This window comes from Cygnus olor, chromosome 2 (genome assembly GCF_009769625.2).
Source record: "Cygnus olor isolate bCygOlo1 chromosome 2, bCygOlo1.pri.v2, whole genome shotgun sequence".
In the NCBI taxonomy this organism is placed as follows: domain Eukaryota; kingdom Metazoa; phylum Chordata; class Aves; order Anseriformes; family Anatidae; genus Cygnus; species Cygnus olor.
Genome location: NC_049170.1, coordinates 47,566,309 through 47,582,901, shown reverse-complemented (window position 1 = coordinate 47,582,901; position 16,593 = coordinate 47,566,309). Strand labels below are relative to the sequence as shown.

Genomic DNA, 16,593 nt, shown 5'->3' with positions numbered 1-16,593 from the left:
TTATAGCTGGTTTATGTTTCATCTTTTACATTATTGCTAGAATATTGAAAATGAACTAATAGCACTGCAAAGGTCCGTAGATCTAATGGTCATGCTGCTATTTTAAAAGAAACTTTACTTCCTATGAGAATGCAGTTTTTTGCCTTGTCGCGAACAGCTGATTCCCGCCCCCCCCTTTTTATTCCTAACTTTTCTAACTAATCAGGTTCATATATTGCGTAGATTGTAGGATTTGGAAGTCTCAAACTATAAATGTTTTGAGGCAGAAATTCACCTTCTACTATCTACATACATATACTATATGTATACAATACATATATACAATTAATATATATTATTAATATAATATACAATATTATATATACAATTATATACAGTATACAATATACATATACAATTAATGCAGTAGGCCCTGTATACAGTTAATGCAGTAGGCCCTGATATTTTCTCAGAACTTGAAAGTGCTATAAATCAAAAATATTGTTACTATCATTATAAAAAAATAATGTTTCTTTGATATGGGTTCTGCTTTATTTATTTATTTATTTTTACACTTTGTTTTCCTTTTCAAGCTAGATTTGTGTTTTGATTGTTTTTATTGAGATTAAGTTTTCTGTCCGTATCAGTCAGAAGGCCTTTTCTTTTTATTGCTGTGAGTATGATGAAGGATTATGTTCTGCTTGAGGACGTAAAAGTTATGAGCTTGTAGGAAAAATGATGAGAATTGCCAGGTGGAACAGTTAAAAACAGTTTAACTGTCGATTTAAAATTAATCCTAGCTGGTTTTTAATATGCATTTATTTAAGCTCCTTACTGATCCCATCTTCTTCCACCAGATGTAGCTATAAACCAGATAGATTAACAAGTTGTAGAAATTGCCATTAAAGATACATTTAAATAAATGAAATAAAATGATAATGTTGTGGATAAATTTTAAAGTTTTCAGTTGCTGTAGGTAACAAAGTAATTTTATTCAGGTATGTTTAATATTTAACCTCTCTCTACAAGATAAGTATAATTTGCTTAGATCACACTAAGAATTGAAACAACTGCATCTATTTATCAACAAATTGACGGAAGTGGTGATTATGTAAGACAAATATATAGAAAGAGAGTCGAGGGTTCAATGGATTATTTGTTAATCACAGAGAGATCTTGTTGAATTACAGTTTTGTTAGTAATTCTAAACAAAAATTCTTTGAAAAGACAATATTTTGTTTTATGTATTTGGAGAGTTTTAGGCAACATTTTCATGAGCAGTATATTATAGAACAATTCAAATCTTTAAAGATAAATATTTTTACAACCTATTTTAGTGCCTGGCTGTGTCATTCTGCTTATGTTGAAAACTGAACTCCGTGGGAGCAGAGGAAAAGCATTGCTATTTTTCAACATGAGTAAACTCTGTGACTTACTTTTAAAGGAAGGGCCTGTTCTGGCGTGAAAACTGTATAAAATACTGAATCATGTCCTTTATTTGTTTAATAGCTATGTGATTTCCCTTTTACAGTTTTGTGTAGCTCTCTCATTAGGGAAAACATATAGTACGTGTTTTTTAAAGACAGGATTTGGCTTATAATATTTCAGGCTAAAAGGACTAGATTTTCTTTCTTTACATATGACTTTTCTCTTGCTTCTTCTGTTCTTTATTCCATGCAGAAGTGGTCATGGATTTCTGAGACAATAACGTAACGCAAATTCAGCATAATGTTCCTTGGTTTTTATATCTCTCTTCTGAAGTTTGAATTACAATTCTCACTACTGAAATTAGAATTTTGTTCCCTGGTTGTTGTGTCTGAGGTTTGTTATGGACTAAGTTCTCTCATTGACCTGCTGCTACCTCTTTCTATGAGATCATGAGAGCGTTCTTTAGATAACTTATGTCATTGTTAAATTTGTGTGTATGTGTGCTCAGCTGATGGAAGGCTTTTGAGGAAGTGGGGAACAGTGCTTGTTTCTTTCTTCTGGTGGTACTATTGCTGCAGGAGAAATACACTCCTTGAGTATTATGTCACCAAATTATGGTGAAGCTCTTGAGCTCTAGTGATAGGACAAGGAGTAATAGCTTTAAACTAAAAGAGGGAAGATTTAGTCTTTACTCTGCAGGTGGTAAGGCACTGGAATAGGCTGCCTTATGAGAAGCTGTGGATGCCCCATCCCTGGAGGTGTTCAAGGCCAGGCTGGATGGGGCTTTGGGCAAGCTGGTCTGGTGGGAGGTGTCCCTGCCCATGGCAGGGGGGTTGGAACTGGTTGATCTTTAAGGTCCCTTCCAACTCAAACCATTCTGTGATTCTATGATTCTATATCTCTGTAGCTGGAGCAGGAAAATGACCTGTCTGAAAACTAAATAGGTAATAAAAGTGTTGGATCAGCCTTTATTTTTATGATCATTCACTCACATGACCACTACTTTCATCAGGAGGGAGAAGGTGGGATTGCAGTGAGGATACTGGAACAGAGATGCTTTATATGTCATTTTGTGCTATTTAGCAAACTAGTTATGTTAGATGTGTCTGAAATGTTGTTTTCTGTAGGTGACATTCTCAATGCCTTAACTAATGTCTCTGGACGCAAACACCCATCAACGCTTCAGGCCAAACAGCTGAAGATGTGCCTTCCCATGATGCCTGTAGTGCTTCATCTTGTGACATCCCAGGTACATTTTTTTCAAAAATTTTTAAACAGAGTACAAACTCCTGCAGTTTCCCAAAATCTAACTTCTGCTGCTTAAAAGATCAAATAGATCCTTTCGTAATGTGTAATTAGGTTGATGGTTATCTGAGCTAAGTAGCAGCATTAAAGATGTAAACCTTATTTTTGCATATTGTAGGACAGCTCTAATGATAAATACATATTTTGCCTTCTTTTTCAACATGGATGTGAAAAAATGTTTTACTTTTTCTGGTCATAAGATACGCAGTTACTGTAACTTTTAAAACTTTTGCTAAATTCAAATAGGTATTTCGTCCCAAGATAGTCACAGAGGAGTTTCTTTTCTACTATGGGACCTTACTTGTGAGTATAACCATCTAAGTTAAAATCTTGTTTGCAAAAAATACATATGCATAAAATTTTGGGAATTATTTTAATGCAATGAAATTACATTCCAATAATAAATTAGAGAGAGGTCTTTATTCTGAATATATTTTTTTTCAGTTTTGATTTTGGGTTATCATCAGTGGCATGAAATTCAACAAAGATAAATGCCAGGTTCTGCACCTGGGATGGAGTAATGCAGGACACAGGTACAGGCTGGAGAGCAGCTCTCCAGAAAGGTATCTGGGGGTGCTGGTCAACAGCAGGCTCAACATGAGCCTGCAGTGTGCCCTGGCAACCAAGAGGGCAAACTGTATTTTTGGGTGCATTAAACACAGCATAGCCACTTGGTCAAAAGAAGTGATTCTCCCGCTATATTTAGCGTTAGTGTAGCCTCACTTTGAATATTGCATGCAGAGGAGGGGAACAAAGTTGGTAAAAGGATTGGAAGGCATGTCCTATGAGGAGAGGCTGAGGACGCTTGGGTTGTCTCGTCTGGAGAAGAGGAGACCAAGAGGTGACCTCATGGTTCTCTACAACTCCTTGAGGATGGGAAGTGCAGAGGGAGGTGCTGGTCTCTGCTCCCTGGTCACTGATGACAGGACATGAGGGAACAGCACAAAGCTGCACCAGGGGAGGTTCAGACTGGACATTGCAAAAAATGTCTTTACCATGAGGGTGGTCAAACACTGGAACAGGGCTCCTTGTGAGGTGGTTGATGCCCCATGCCTGTCGGTGTTCAACAGGCATTTGGACAATGTCCCTCAGTAATGTACTTTAACAATATGCTTGGTTATGAAATGGTGAGGCAGTTGGACTTGATTTTTGCAGGTCCCTTCCAACTGAACTGTTCTGTTCTACTCATTTTGTTCTATTCAAAACTATATATATTCTATAGCAATCTATTGAGTTGAAGGGAAAATCTTGTATTCAAGTAGACTCTGCATATATATGATATATTGTGAATTACTTGTACTTTATTTTACCTCTGAGTTAGGTTTACCTCTGAGTTGCACCCAGTATTCTTTATAGAATTTTTGCTGAAGCCCTGACTAGAAATTAAATATAAATTAAAGTTGCCAGTACTTCTACATTGTATTTGGTTGATTAAACACTGAGTATTATAAGCTACAGAGATATTTGTCTCGTAACATCTGTAAATAATTTATGATATTAATGATTGTAAATGAACTTTTAACTGTCCCATGAGATAGTATAGTTAAAATGAAGTATTACTGTTGTAATATAATTTCCATATATTGAAGTTGTTGTTTCTGCTGAATGAGGAAAAAGCTCATTTCTAAAGTTGTGTAGCAGAGTTAAGCAAATAGTTTTAAGTCCGCGTGTTCATAAATGACAGCTATGTATTGATTTCCACAATCGCATGCAGAAGAAATGCTTCACCACAGACAGCTAGATTAAATTTTACTGTTCAGATTCACTTCTCTTTCTCCTTTGACTTTTGATTCCAAGAAAATGTGGGTGTAATTTAGGTCTCCTAGTCAGTGATTGAGAAGAAAGTGTCCTCAAAATATCTGTAGAAAAATTCACATTACAATAAAGAGAAAAGGATGTTGGATTACAAAATATTTTCTCTCTTTGAAGCACTTGTAAGTAGCCAGTGGATTTATTAATGGTTTTGGATCAACCATCTAGAAGGTGAAATTCTTTAGTCAACAGTATAGGTACAGGAGGCCAGGTACAACATAGGTTCTCTTTTGACTTTTCTCCAAATAACTTGAACTACTGACTGAGGAAATCAGGCTGGTTATATTACCACACCTTTTCTCTCAGATCAAAGAGGGGAAGATTACTTGACTGAATGTTTCCTGTCTCTTGTCCTTCTATGTCCATCGAACAAGGCAGTTCAGGAACTTAAATATGCTATTTCAATTTATGCATAAAAAGTGCAGGGAAGTAGTGTATCTGAAAAATGAATATCAAAATAGAGTCTATTTTATGTAACTGTGTTATGATATGACTAATGTAGTTACTTCTGGAAGAGTAACTATCCATTCTACCAGGGAACAGTCTACTCTGGAATTTTTTTGTTTAGCAACATTCCCAGTGGCATCTGTAAAGGGACATTTGATCATCGGCTTGTACTTTTTCAAGTTTTGTGCTATAATTGAGGCCACTAAGACTTGAGCAAGCCAGTCCTTCAGATTTTTGGTTGTCATTGTTGTTTTGTTTTCTGATTTATTCTGAAATCTTACTCTTTACAATGAACAATGATTAGGAGTGGAAAGATGTGTGCTTGGTATCGGGAAAGAAAAAAGTAATTATTTTCCTGTAAATGTTGTTCATTGAGAAATATATTTTTTTCTTGCTGCTTTGAAGTTATTTCCGTCATCACTGTAATTCTCAGTGCTCCTGTGAAAAGAAATTGAGAGGGAGTTGGGACAGTCCTTTCATGTTTTCAGCTGTAAATAGAAAGACACAGAAAAGACAGGCTGTGCCCCAGAGGCACAGCTAATAGTAGGCTCCCAGTGGAATGCAATGGGTGCACACTCACCTGCAGTGCAATACACACACTCTCCATTGCTCAAAAAACAACAGTGTATAAATACATCTTCTTCTTGTGTTTCCAACAGAAAATTAAGGAAATAAGCAATAGTGGCCAGAACAATTTATGCATGAACTATATTGATTTTTCTAGATTAGTCTTGATGCTATGGTTATGTGTGAAACTGTCTTAAACGAGCAAACAAAATAATTTGCTCTCTTCCAAAACAAATTAATTAGATTATAACTGTAATTTTTCTTCAAATGATCAGGAAGGTAAAACACCTGTTTTTTTACTAGAAACAATTGCTTTTTATGACTGCCTCTGAGATACTTTTAGATTATGAAATATACAATTAACTTCTACCTGAATTTCTAATTAGAGAAGAATCCTTTAGCTGTTTTTCACATACTGTGGAAAAGTAACCCATGTAGGCACTTCTGCCAATTTAATATGTAATAACAAAGCTGTAATTGATAAAACAATATGAAACAAGTGTTTCAAAGCAATCATTTTCTTAATGCTTTACATCATATAAATATATAAGGATGTGTGCACATTGAAAATCAGATGTTATCCATGATATGTTCTCTGTATGTTAAATCAGCAAATAAAAACATACCATAAATTTGGCTGAGAAGTTTTCCTTCTCTAGCAAGTGCCATTAAAATGTCTTTTGCATACCCTGTGAAATAAACTGCTATGCATAAAAGTGGAAGCAAAAGAGTGAAATCAAGATTAAAAGGCAAAAGAATAGTGGGTGTACATGTACAATATTTACTTATCCCAGATTGTTAATACTTCATTGTTCCTGTTCCTCCAAATGATGAGTTATTTAAGTGATTTAGTAGAAGGCTATGCCTTTTTGTATGCACTCCTGTGTGTAAGTGTATCCATAGTGTTGCGTAGAAGGCATGGAGATCAAAAGATGGTACAAATAACAGAAAATTGCATTTTCCAGAAGAGTCTTTGGTCTTTTTAGTGAGTTATTTTAACATAGCCATATACAAGGTAGTTCAAAGGCTTTTCAGAAAGTACAGTTTTCAGTTAACAATAAAGTAAGACATTTAATTACTGCCTATTTAGCTGGAAATGCTATCATTCCTGATATTAGTCAAAGTAATGGTCCTTACTGTACCCTATGTTTAAGTGTCCAGCAGCATTAAAAACTTGCAAAATTATTTTTTAATAGCCAGATCATGGATGCTTTGTCTTTCATATCTAAATTATTATGAGAATTCCTAACTGCAGGTACATTAACATTTTGTATTTCATATTGTAATTAATCGGTGATTATGCTTCTTCATTTTTTTTTCTAAAGTGTTTCAAATAAATGCTTCTTCTTCTGTAGAATTTTATCCGATCGATAGACTCAGGAGAAACCAACTTGGATGGAGCAATAGGTAAGATAACCTATGATATTGCTGCACTTTTATATGTAGGCATTAAAACTGTTGCATCTTTGAAGGAAATATAATGATTTTTACCAATAGGACCAGCTGCATCAGAAGAATTGATTAAGACTACTCTATCAACATTTGAAGCAGTAACACAGCATCCTGTCTTGTTGACAATCCATCGCACGACAGTAAGTCTGGCAACAAATTAATTAATTGCAGGGTAGTTGGCTGAAACCTATTGATAAATTGAATGTTTCGAAGATTTAAAAGCTGTTTGAATTATGGGTTAAAATGTATTGTGGTTCTATCTGACAGGAATGTTTTATTGTTTATAAAGAGATTTAATTTTCAAGGACAAAGTAAAGCATTTGGACTTGGTTTACTACATTTAGTTCAAAAATTACAGAGAGATTGAGAAAGATATTTGCTTAAGGTTTGGCAATAGCAGTTCTTAAAATGATTTTCATATAAATGTAACACTTGATTCTATAAGCAAGTATGTTGCTACATGTTAGCGATTTTTTTTTCCGCTTTGTCATTATGCTTTCAATATATCTTCGAAAAAACAGGTTTGAGGGGTTGAAGACACCATTCCATCAATACTATTCCCAGTGAAATCATCAACAAGAGTAACAGTTTATAACAGTTATGATATTTTTGTTTGTGTGGATGTTTTTCTCTAAGTATAATTGTTTGCTTACCTAAAATTGTATTATGATTACTATTCCACATATTGTACGCCTCACATATCACTAAAAATTTGTTTTCTTCAAAGTTTTTGGTTAATTTTTATTTGAGCTAAGCTGGCTGAAACCAGAAGTTATATTATGAAATAATTGTCAGCAAAACAGTAGGTCAGAAGGCTTGAATTAGTGATTGACAAATCATTGTAAGTTGTCCCAATGCATTTTTGTTCCTGAATTCCCACAGAAAGTATAACCCACCATACTTAATGGGATGACCATTTCATTCGCATTGAAATTTGTGTTTATGTACTGAATTAAGTTAAGGGCACACTCATTATAGCGCTTAAGTCAAGCACCTAAAACAGCTTTATTTTATCAAGTTATGCTAGATAAGAACGAGTGATCCTAGGGATTATGCTAGAAAAGAATGACTGATCGTAGAAATGAAATGCTTTTAGAGGTTGAATCCTACTTGGTGTGCATGCTAATTGAATATTTAGCAAATAAAGCCTAAGTAAGTGAGAACAGTAAAATCAAAAATAAAACAACAAAAAATGGAATTTAAATGACATTTTACTATTTTTCATCAATTCTCACAACCTGTGAAGAGTTGTATTCAAACAAATGGTCCTTATCCACAAAAAATCTAACCAATTAATAGTCAAGAGGGCAAATAGTACAGAACTGAACAGTTTAACCTAACTTTAATATGGCAAAATGTGTTATATAAAATAAAGTTAAATGTAGGTGAGGAATGAGTACCTATCTCCCTATGTGTCTGTCAGTCTGTATATTGCTGTATTATGACATCATTCTAGAACCACCTCAGTTTTTAAAAATAATTGTTTTACTTCTGCGGGTTATCAGTGTGTCTTATTTTGACAGAAATATGTACCATTTTTTATGGAGGTCTGTCAACATTTACTAAAATTGCAATATCTTCTGTCTGCACATTATATAGGATTCATCTAGCTGCTGTTTAAACTTTAATGGTCTGGTTTTTGTTTTGTTTTGCTCTGGAAAAATAGCATGAAGGGGATAGCTCCCTTTTACAACCCTTCCTCCTCTGCTCCCATCCCCTCATTCAGTACAACATTATATTGAATCTAGGGAATGACTCTCCCACTCTCTTGTAAGTAACCCTTGGCTAGCAATAAGTGAGTTTTACTTAAGTACCTAAATCTGTGGGGAACAATTTACTTCATCACACATGTTGAAAGTTTTAGATGTTTGTTTAAAGCCCATATGAACACATCAAATAAGATGTAGATGTAGATAAAACTTCCTGCCTTTCCAATGACTGTAAATTTATGACATGCATTGCTTTAGTAGAATAGGTTCTCTGATTTAGAATAAGTCTGTATTGAAATTTATTAATTTAAGAATAACTCTATCCTTGCCAATGAACAACTTTTTTTTTATTAGTTTGAGAAAATAAAATTCATTACTTTGTTCACTCATTTTCAGAAAGAACAGTTCTCCCTAGTTTAAGCCCTCCTGACACTCAACAAATAGCCATTCAGACAGAAAATAAAGTGGAGAAAGTGCCTTCAATTCAGTATGTTAAATTCAAGAAATTGTCCACTGTAATTAATAATCTCTAACCACATCTGCCACTAGTGGTGCAAACAGTAATTAGTTTAATACTATTTACGAAGTCTAGTGTGCTAATTATACTTGAATGTACAGCTTACATTACTTCAGAGGAAAGCGGTACTTCATCTTCTATGATGCATACAGAATATTTTTAGAAATGCTGTTACTCAAGGGATATCTTCTAATTGCTGCTCACTGTGCATGACTGGAATCTATGAATATAAATGCCAGCACCCAGTGGAACTTGGTGTTTTTTTTAAAAAGTTGAAGGTAGACATGTTCAAGGTTCCAGATCAATATTTAAGTATAGCAGCAGTTAATAGGAAACTCTTTTACTGAGAGAAATGTGTATTTTAGGTTGATCTCTGACGCCTTGATTGCTCATTTAGACAAAGTTGGTTATAAGTAGCATTTTATGAAGGGGAGAGAAAAAAAAAGCCAAAACATTCTTAAGAGGATGTGTTTTTTTCCACTATAACTGTGATATTTCTTTAAAATTTCTAATCAGAAATGAAATTCATATTTTTAACTAAGTTAAATGAATTTAATAAAAAAGAGGTTATATTAAGCAAGCAGAACCAGTAAGTGTTTTTTCTTTAGGTCTGGTTTAATTTAGCTGCAATGGAAGTTCTGTAAGTTAAGAGGAGTTTAAGAGTAACATTTGTGTTTTTTTCACTTTGAGAAGAAAAAAAAATGTGCTTTTTTCTGGGTTTTAGTTTGTTTGATTTCCCTTTGTATTTGTACCTGGAACAAAGAAGGTTGAACAAATTGATTTTCATGATCAAATTTCTGATTGCCATTGACCTCAAGAAAATTATTGAGGAGATTAATTTCTGTGGTGACTGACTATATTTTATATTGCTAAGTATGGTAAAGTCAAGGGAAACTAATTTAAAGGAGTGCCAGTAATGAGCAGTCATTTCATTTTGTATGCAGTTGTGTGCATTTTTACAAGATATAAAGTAGAGACTAACAGTAAGTGCAACTCAGCATGTTTTGACCAAACTGTACTCAAATATTATGATGAAAGCCCTCAAAAAGAATCTCTATAGACTGGAATGGAATATAAGCCATGGTTTTGTAAACCAACACAAATCCATGTGTTTGTTTCCTCCATATACCTGAAACAGAAAACTATTTAATAAATTCAGATAATAAGTGTTATAAATATATATATGTAAATTTTGGTAAAGGTTCAAATTTAATTAAGAATTCTGTACCACAAGTATAATTAGTAGTTTTCTCTTTCTCTGTTAAGTGTACTTATTTGCCCAAAAAAAGGACCTATAGTAATTCAGAGTGCTTTGAGCAGTGATGAGGTTCATGATGGCAGTCAGTCAGTTCCTGTGGGAATCCTTTTTGTACTCTAACTAGCTCCTAAAAATGCTCTCCACACTGCACAGATGATCTTCTACAGGAAGCATGAAAGTTCTCTGGTTGAGACAAAAGTTGTCAGCTATGATTCTCCTCCTAAAGGTTTCAGAACCTATTTTTAAATATCTGGCCTAAATAAAAGAACCTTGAACCTGATGAGTTGCTTGATGGGAAGTCAGGGGAAAAGCAGTATGACATGGAAAACTACTGACTGACAATATGAGAGTTATTATTTTCACCGCACATGACAACAGGGGATAGAAACTTTAGCAAGTGCTTCTCTCAGCTCATCTTAGTCTTTTCTTTATTCAGCATCAATGTGTTCTTCATCCATAAGCTGTTCTGATCTAACCACTGACACCTTAATTTTGTCAATGTAGGGCATGACTATGTGGACATATTATACATCATTTCATCAATCACTCTCCCTTTTCAAGTAGATTAAAAGTGTACACCCCATGTGGCTTTCTGTCTATTACACTAATCCACATGACACAAGACTTTTTTTTGGTGTGCAAAACCAGTTCTGTACTAATTGACATATTGAGTCAGTCAATCAGTGCTATCTCTTCCCTTAAGTAAGAAAAAAAAATCTCAATGAAAATTCTGTAGTTCTGAAGACTTTTCAACAAAAATTACAAAAACGTCATCCTTCTCCCCAGTTCATTCTTACATGTATTAGATTATTGTTTCCATTACATTCTGAGAGATTACTGGGAATATAAAGAACACTGAGGAGTATGCTGTGCCTGCAGCAGATGCTTCAAGAAATTTGAAGGCAGCACAATTCTAATCCCATGGTCACTCTCAGCAGCAACTTTGTGTGTGGAATTTTAATGAGTATAAATGTCAAGGTGATGTTGGTTGTTGTGGATCTCACTTGGGACTGGAAATAAGGTTCTGGAAGCAGACAGTCATTGCTTTATTACATTCTGCTTTGAATTGTGGGTAAGGAGAAGGTATTTGTCAGTAGTTGTAAATTAGACACATGCACACTGGAAAGAATAAGAGACCTCTAGAAAAATCTCTGAAGGTAGTGTGCTTTGTCATTTGCAAGTATGGGTAAGGTAGCTGCATGGAATGGGTGATGTAGTTTCTTTATTTCCAGTCCGTCCAGTGTGACACCAAATGCAAAGACTTTGTCCATAAACACTGCCCTGAAGAGCTCTGGAACTCAGCTGTAAGCAAGGGAAAGATTCTTTAGGCTGGTAATGTTAGTCCTATCGAGGCAAGTTCTGTGGCCTTGAGAGGAGGGTTAAGCTACCCATATAAATGTAGCCTATGTAGCAGGTGATAACAGGTAACATTGGCTATATGCTAGTTCGTTAATACATGATGGTTGCATGTATGTGTTGAGTAGTTGAATTCATCCTTGTTAACTAGCACAAGTGAATGGATGTGTAGTACTCCATCATATGGTTCCTTCCCTAAGTAGGGATATGCTAGTATGGGACCCTTTTGCTGGGAGCCCTTGCAGTGTTATAACTGCTCTTAAGTGGATATATGTGGAGCTTTGACATTGCTTGGTGAGGTTAAGGAAAAGCTGAGGCAATGTTTCTTTCTTTCGAACGCAGGAACATTAATTTAGGGTTCAGGCCTTGTGTGTCTAATGTGGTGTGAACAGAGGAGACAAAAAGACTGAAATCACAGTTGTCTCTTCCAAACCTCCTCCCAGTGGTACCTGAATACTTCATTACTCTGAAACTATGGCTTGCTTCTCTCTCTTGAGGGTTAAAGTGACACAGAGACTTTGCAGAAGATTTTCTATCAAACTGTGGTTTGCTTCCAGTAGATCTGATCTGTGTAGCTGATAAAATTCTGAGGAAAAGTGAGTACAGCTTTTGCTGGATGCTCAGACCTCAGTAGTAGAGTTTTCCTTGCAGGAATCAATGTTATTAAGAAGACAGATGTTCTGGGTTTGGATACTCTACTTGGATTTTCAGAAGGTTTTTGACAGTCAATGCACCAAAGACTCTTAAAATCCATCAGTGGACCTTTCCTCTTATCTTATAGATCAGCTTCTTTTACATAGTTAAAATTTAGTAAGTAGAGAACTGAGATCAATTCTAAAAATGTAGGTATATTAAGAAGGATGTGTTACAAAGATCTATGTTGCTATTTATAAGTAATCCAGAAAAGGGCATGAATAGTGAGGTGACAGAGCTGACTGATGATGCTAAGTTATTCACAGTAGTGAAAACTAAAACTGACAGAAGAGTTGCAGAAGGTTTTCAAGATACTGAGTAAAAGAACAACATAATGACATAGAGTTCAATACTGATAAATGTCAAGCGATGCACATGAGGAAAATCATCCAATTATGCCTAAACAATGTCAGTCTCTAAACTACTTGTACCTGTTTTGGCTATCTTATAGTATAGCTTTTCTATGAAAATGGTGGTGTTACATTCAACTGTAATCAGAAACACAACTAGATTATTAGAAATGACTGATAAAAGACCACAAAAACAAAAAACAAACAAACAAACAAAAAAAAAACAACAGAAAACAGCACAGTGCCATAGGAAGTCCATGATTCCCTCAGATCTTGGATACTGAGATCTTGGATAGTTGTGGTCTTTCACTCAAGAAAAAGTACAGTTTGATGTTGCAAGGAGGGACTGAATAGGTAAAAAGTTCAGCTTGGAAACAAAAGGAGTATATAAATTAATGGATGGCATGGAAAAGATGAATTGGAAATAATTATTCATGATTTTTGAGTGAGTATCAAGTTGGTACTAGACAGGTGTTTTAAAATAAAGTGCCTTTTCATAAGGCATAACTGAAGTGTGGAATTCATAGTTGTAGGTATTACACATGCTAAAAGTATAAATACATTTTAGATAGGATTGGAGAGAGATATGAAGAAATGTTGGTAAGCTTTTATTAAATGCAAAAATACTGATGCAGCTTCAGCTTAGGAAAATTTCTTAACTCAAAAGTTGCTAGAAGCTAGAGTTGTGCTTTAAACTTTGTGAGTTTCTCCTATTCTTATTCTTCTCCTTTCCAATTGTTAGAAACAGGATTACTAGGTTTGAACTACATTTTTCCTTGGTCTTGTGCATATGTATTATAGCTGGGAGATGTGACTGTAGTATGTATGGAAATTTCTAGTATTTCATTGCTATTTTTTCAGTACTGATGACAGCAGAATTGTGGCAGCATAGCCGTTGAATGCCATAATCACAGTATTATACAATAGTGGGCTTGTGCAGTTAGGGAGGGGTTCATTGTGGACTGGATATCAGGCTCTTTAGTAGGAGGTAGGAACCCAGATATTGCTATGATCATACCAATATTCAAACCAATATTAAATCTATCTAGTCTATTTAGGCATAAAGAATATTTCCCACTTTTTTATTGTAAATGGTCTTAGTGATAAAGTCTGAAAAGAAAAATATCTGAATACCTTCATGCGTACAGGGAGATTTGATACCAAGTAGATGTCAGCGGTCATTTAAAAGAAGAAAAAAATGAATCCTTGCTTGAGTATTCTTTGTTTCAATCTCTCTAAAAATACCAAAAGAGTGATAACATGCTTCTGTATACAAAACTTATAGAAATTTATGCAATTTGCTGATTAATCTATTTAAAGTATTTTTATGTACTGAATACAATATTATTATGTTTTCCTCTCTTACACTCCAGTTTATTTCACCTTGATATCTTGTTTTTAAATTTGTGTACACATAGCATCACAAAATAATTTTCCATAGAATTAGTGCTACCACACCAAATTGAAATGAGGCAAACACTTGCTATGGAGCGTTCCATTCTAAACAGATTGTTTGCCAAAACTGAGGCTTCTATTAGTAAAAGGTCAGAAAAAGCTGCTAAAATTATTTAAGACCTAAAGAATATTCTTTACAATGATGATTAAAATACATTTATCTTAGAAAACACGACTGGTTTGACTACATTATCTAATGTGGAATGACTGTCATTAATACTAGATGAAAATGAAAGGAAATCTAGGTTTCAGAAATCAAAGTTGCATCATGCTGCTGTGTACTGCCATCTTAATCAGTGTCAGTCTGAGTCAATGCTGCTGCTAAGTGATTTTTAATATTCCACATCCATTGCTTCAGATAAATGAGAGATGCTCTTTTGCCTTGTTTCTTTCTGACACCTTTAATTTACTACTTAAATGTGTCTCTTCATTTGAGGAGCATTGCAGTAGGTTGAATTTTCTTTTTTGGATTGAAGAACCTTAAGTACATATATTTTTTAACCTCACAAGTTTGTGATGATGGATCAATTACCATTTGCAGAACACCGTAGAGACCTACAAATGGAGCTTTTGGAGCGTAGTGTATTATTTATCTTACTACAGACTAAGATGAAATATTTCAAAATGACGACGTTACAAAAGGCTCTAGCTACGTGCATGATACATAGCATTATCTGTACAGGTATAAAGGCTATCTTTACTTGCAAGAATAAACTGACTTCTATACCTCAAGCAGAGTCCTTTACCTCTGTTATGGAAAGCATGTAACAAAGGGATTCTTCGTAATTTTTCAGAAGTGAAAAAAAGCCAAAGTCTAAACGAATCCCTTAAAGCCAGGGATTCCTTTAACAGAGACCACCAACTAACAATGAAATAGTTAACTGGAATAGCTCTAGTTACTGCTAACTAGAGTCTAATTTCATTTAGTGACCCCTTTTCATTATGTATTCTCAGCTTCTGCAGCTTTTTCTTAGTAGTGGCTGCTTAACTCTAGAGGAGTTAAAATCTTCTAGATTTTAATCACTAAAACAAAACACATGGGGAATTATAACCCAGTCTTATTACACCAAATCCTATTCATGGTGTAGTAAAAGCCTACACAGTAATTTTATTTGTATAAATAAAACCAAGAGCAAGCTGCGTAGCCATGATGCATACTTAAAAATTACCAGGCTGTCCATTCATCTCCCCCGAAACAATATAAATTAAGTATCTAAATTGATATTTAATAAACTATAAGGGGTCTGTGTTTTGGTTATAAACTTCTTCCTAACTTTTAATGTGATTTGTGGAATAACCTTGAGCTGGGAAACTTTAGAGGTGGTTCTGCCTCAGCCTTTTCCTTAGAGTGAAGCTCCCAAAGGAGGCTAAAAAGGTTTTTAATCGCTGCAAGTTTTGATAAATATTTGTTAGAATGTCTTTTAAATAGAAAGAAAAATGATTATTTAATGAAATAATAGAAATTAAAATGGATTTTGTTCCTGCTACTGTCACCTGAAATCTGCAAGTTTAGCCCCCTGAGAATGATCAGTTTATTCTCATGCCAGAGAATCTCCTTTTCTGCCTGACCCAGTCACTCTTCTTAGAGGACCATGGCATACAAACACAGACAAAACAAAACAGATAACCCTGTCATGCCTATCTTATTAAACAGCAAGTTTTGTAGGAAAACAACTTGCTTCTTGTATATATAGATTACATATACTCCCTTACAGCACGTGCTGGATTCAAATAGAATGGGAGAAGTAGGACAAACTATAAAAATATACTCCAATACCTTAATAAATGTTTGACCACCTTCTTCTTTTTTTTTTTTTTGAAGAATCATGAGTCACGCCATAGATGAAGCATAACAAGGCAGTATTTCTTTCTGCAGCAAGTCCTAAATGACATTCCCATTCTCATGTCTCTTCATGCTGATGTTGTTTTGCACCATCTGCATCTGTATACTTAGTATACCTCCCTATTCTCTTTGAGAATATGTTGAGGCTAGAGGTATGTTTCCAAACCAGTCACCAAGGAGGAGATGCTGGCAGCAAATCTGGAGTAGCACAATGGCAGTATGGGCAGGGTAGTACAGGAGAGTACCTCTGAAGGAACAGAGTGATAAAACGTGTGTAGAATAATCTGCAAGTAGAACAGTAATCATTTTGAAGAAAAAAATATCTGCAAAGTAGAGGAGACTGTCCATCCTGGAGTATTTAGGAGGTATTATTTCAGACCATCTCCATCTAGATTTATGAGAATTAATAAATAAACAGTAGT

General features: G+C 34.7%; 1 protein-coding gene across 3 annotated transcripts in view; it reads left to right on the top strand.

Annotated features, from left to right (window-relative positions):
- ULK4 (unc-51 like kinase 4) overlaps positions 1 to 16,593 on the top strand; it is a 245,889-nt gene that overhangs the window by 79,570 nt on the left and 149,726 nt on the right. For all 3 annotated transcript variants that reach the window (XM_040546024.1, XM_040546022.1, XM_040546023.1), the window contains 4 exons: positions 2,535 to 2,656; positions 2,959 to 3,015; positions 6,894 to 6,945; positions 7,036 to 7,130. In XM_040546024.1, coding sequence (XP_040401958.1) covers positions 2,535 to 2,656; positions 2,959 to 3,015; positions 6,894 to 6,945; positions 7,036 to 7,130 — 326 coding nt within the window. The remainder of the gene's footprint in view (positions 1 to 2,534; positions 2,657 to 2,958; positions 3,016 to 6,893; positions 6,946 to 7,035; positions 7,131 to 16,593) is intronic.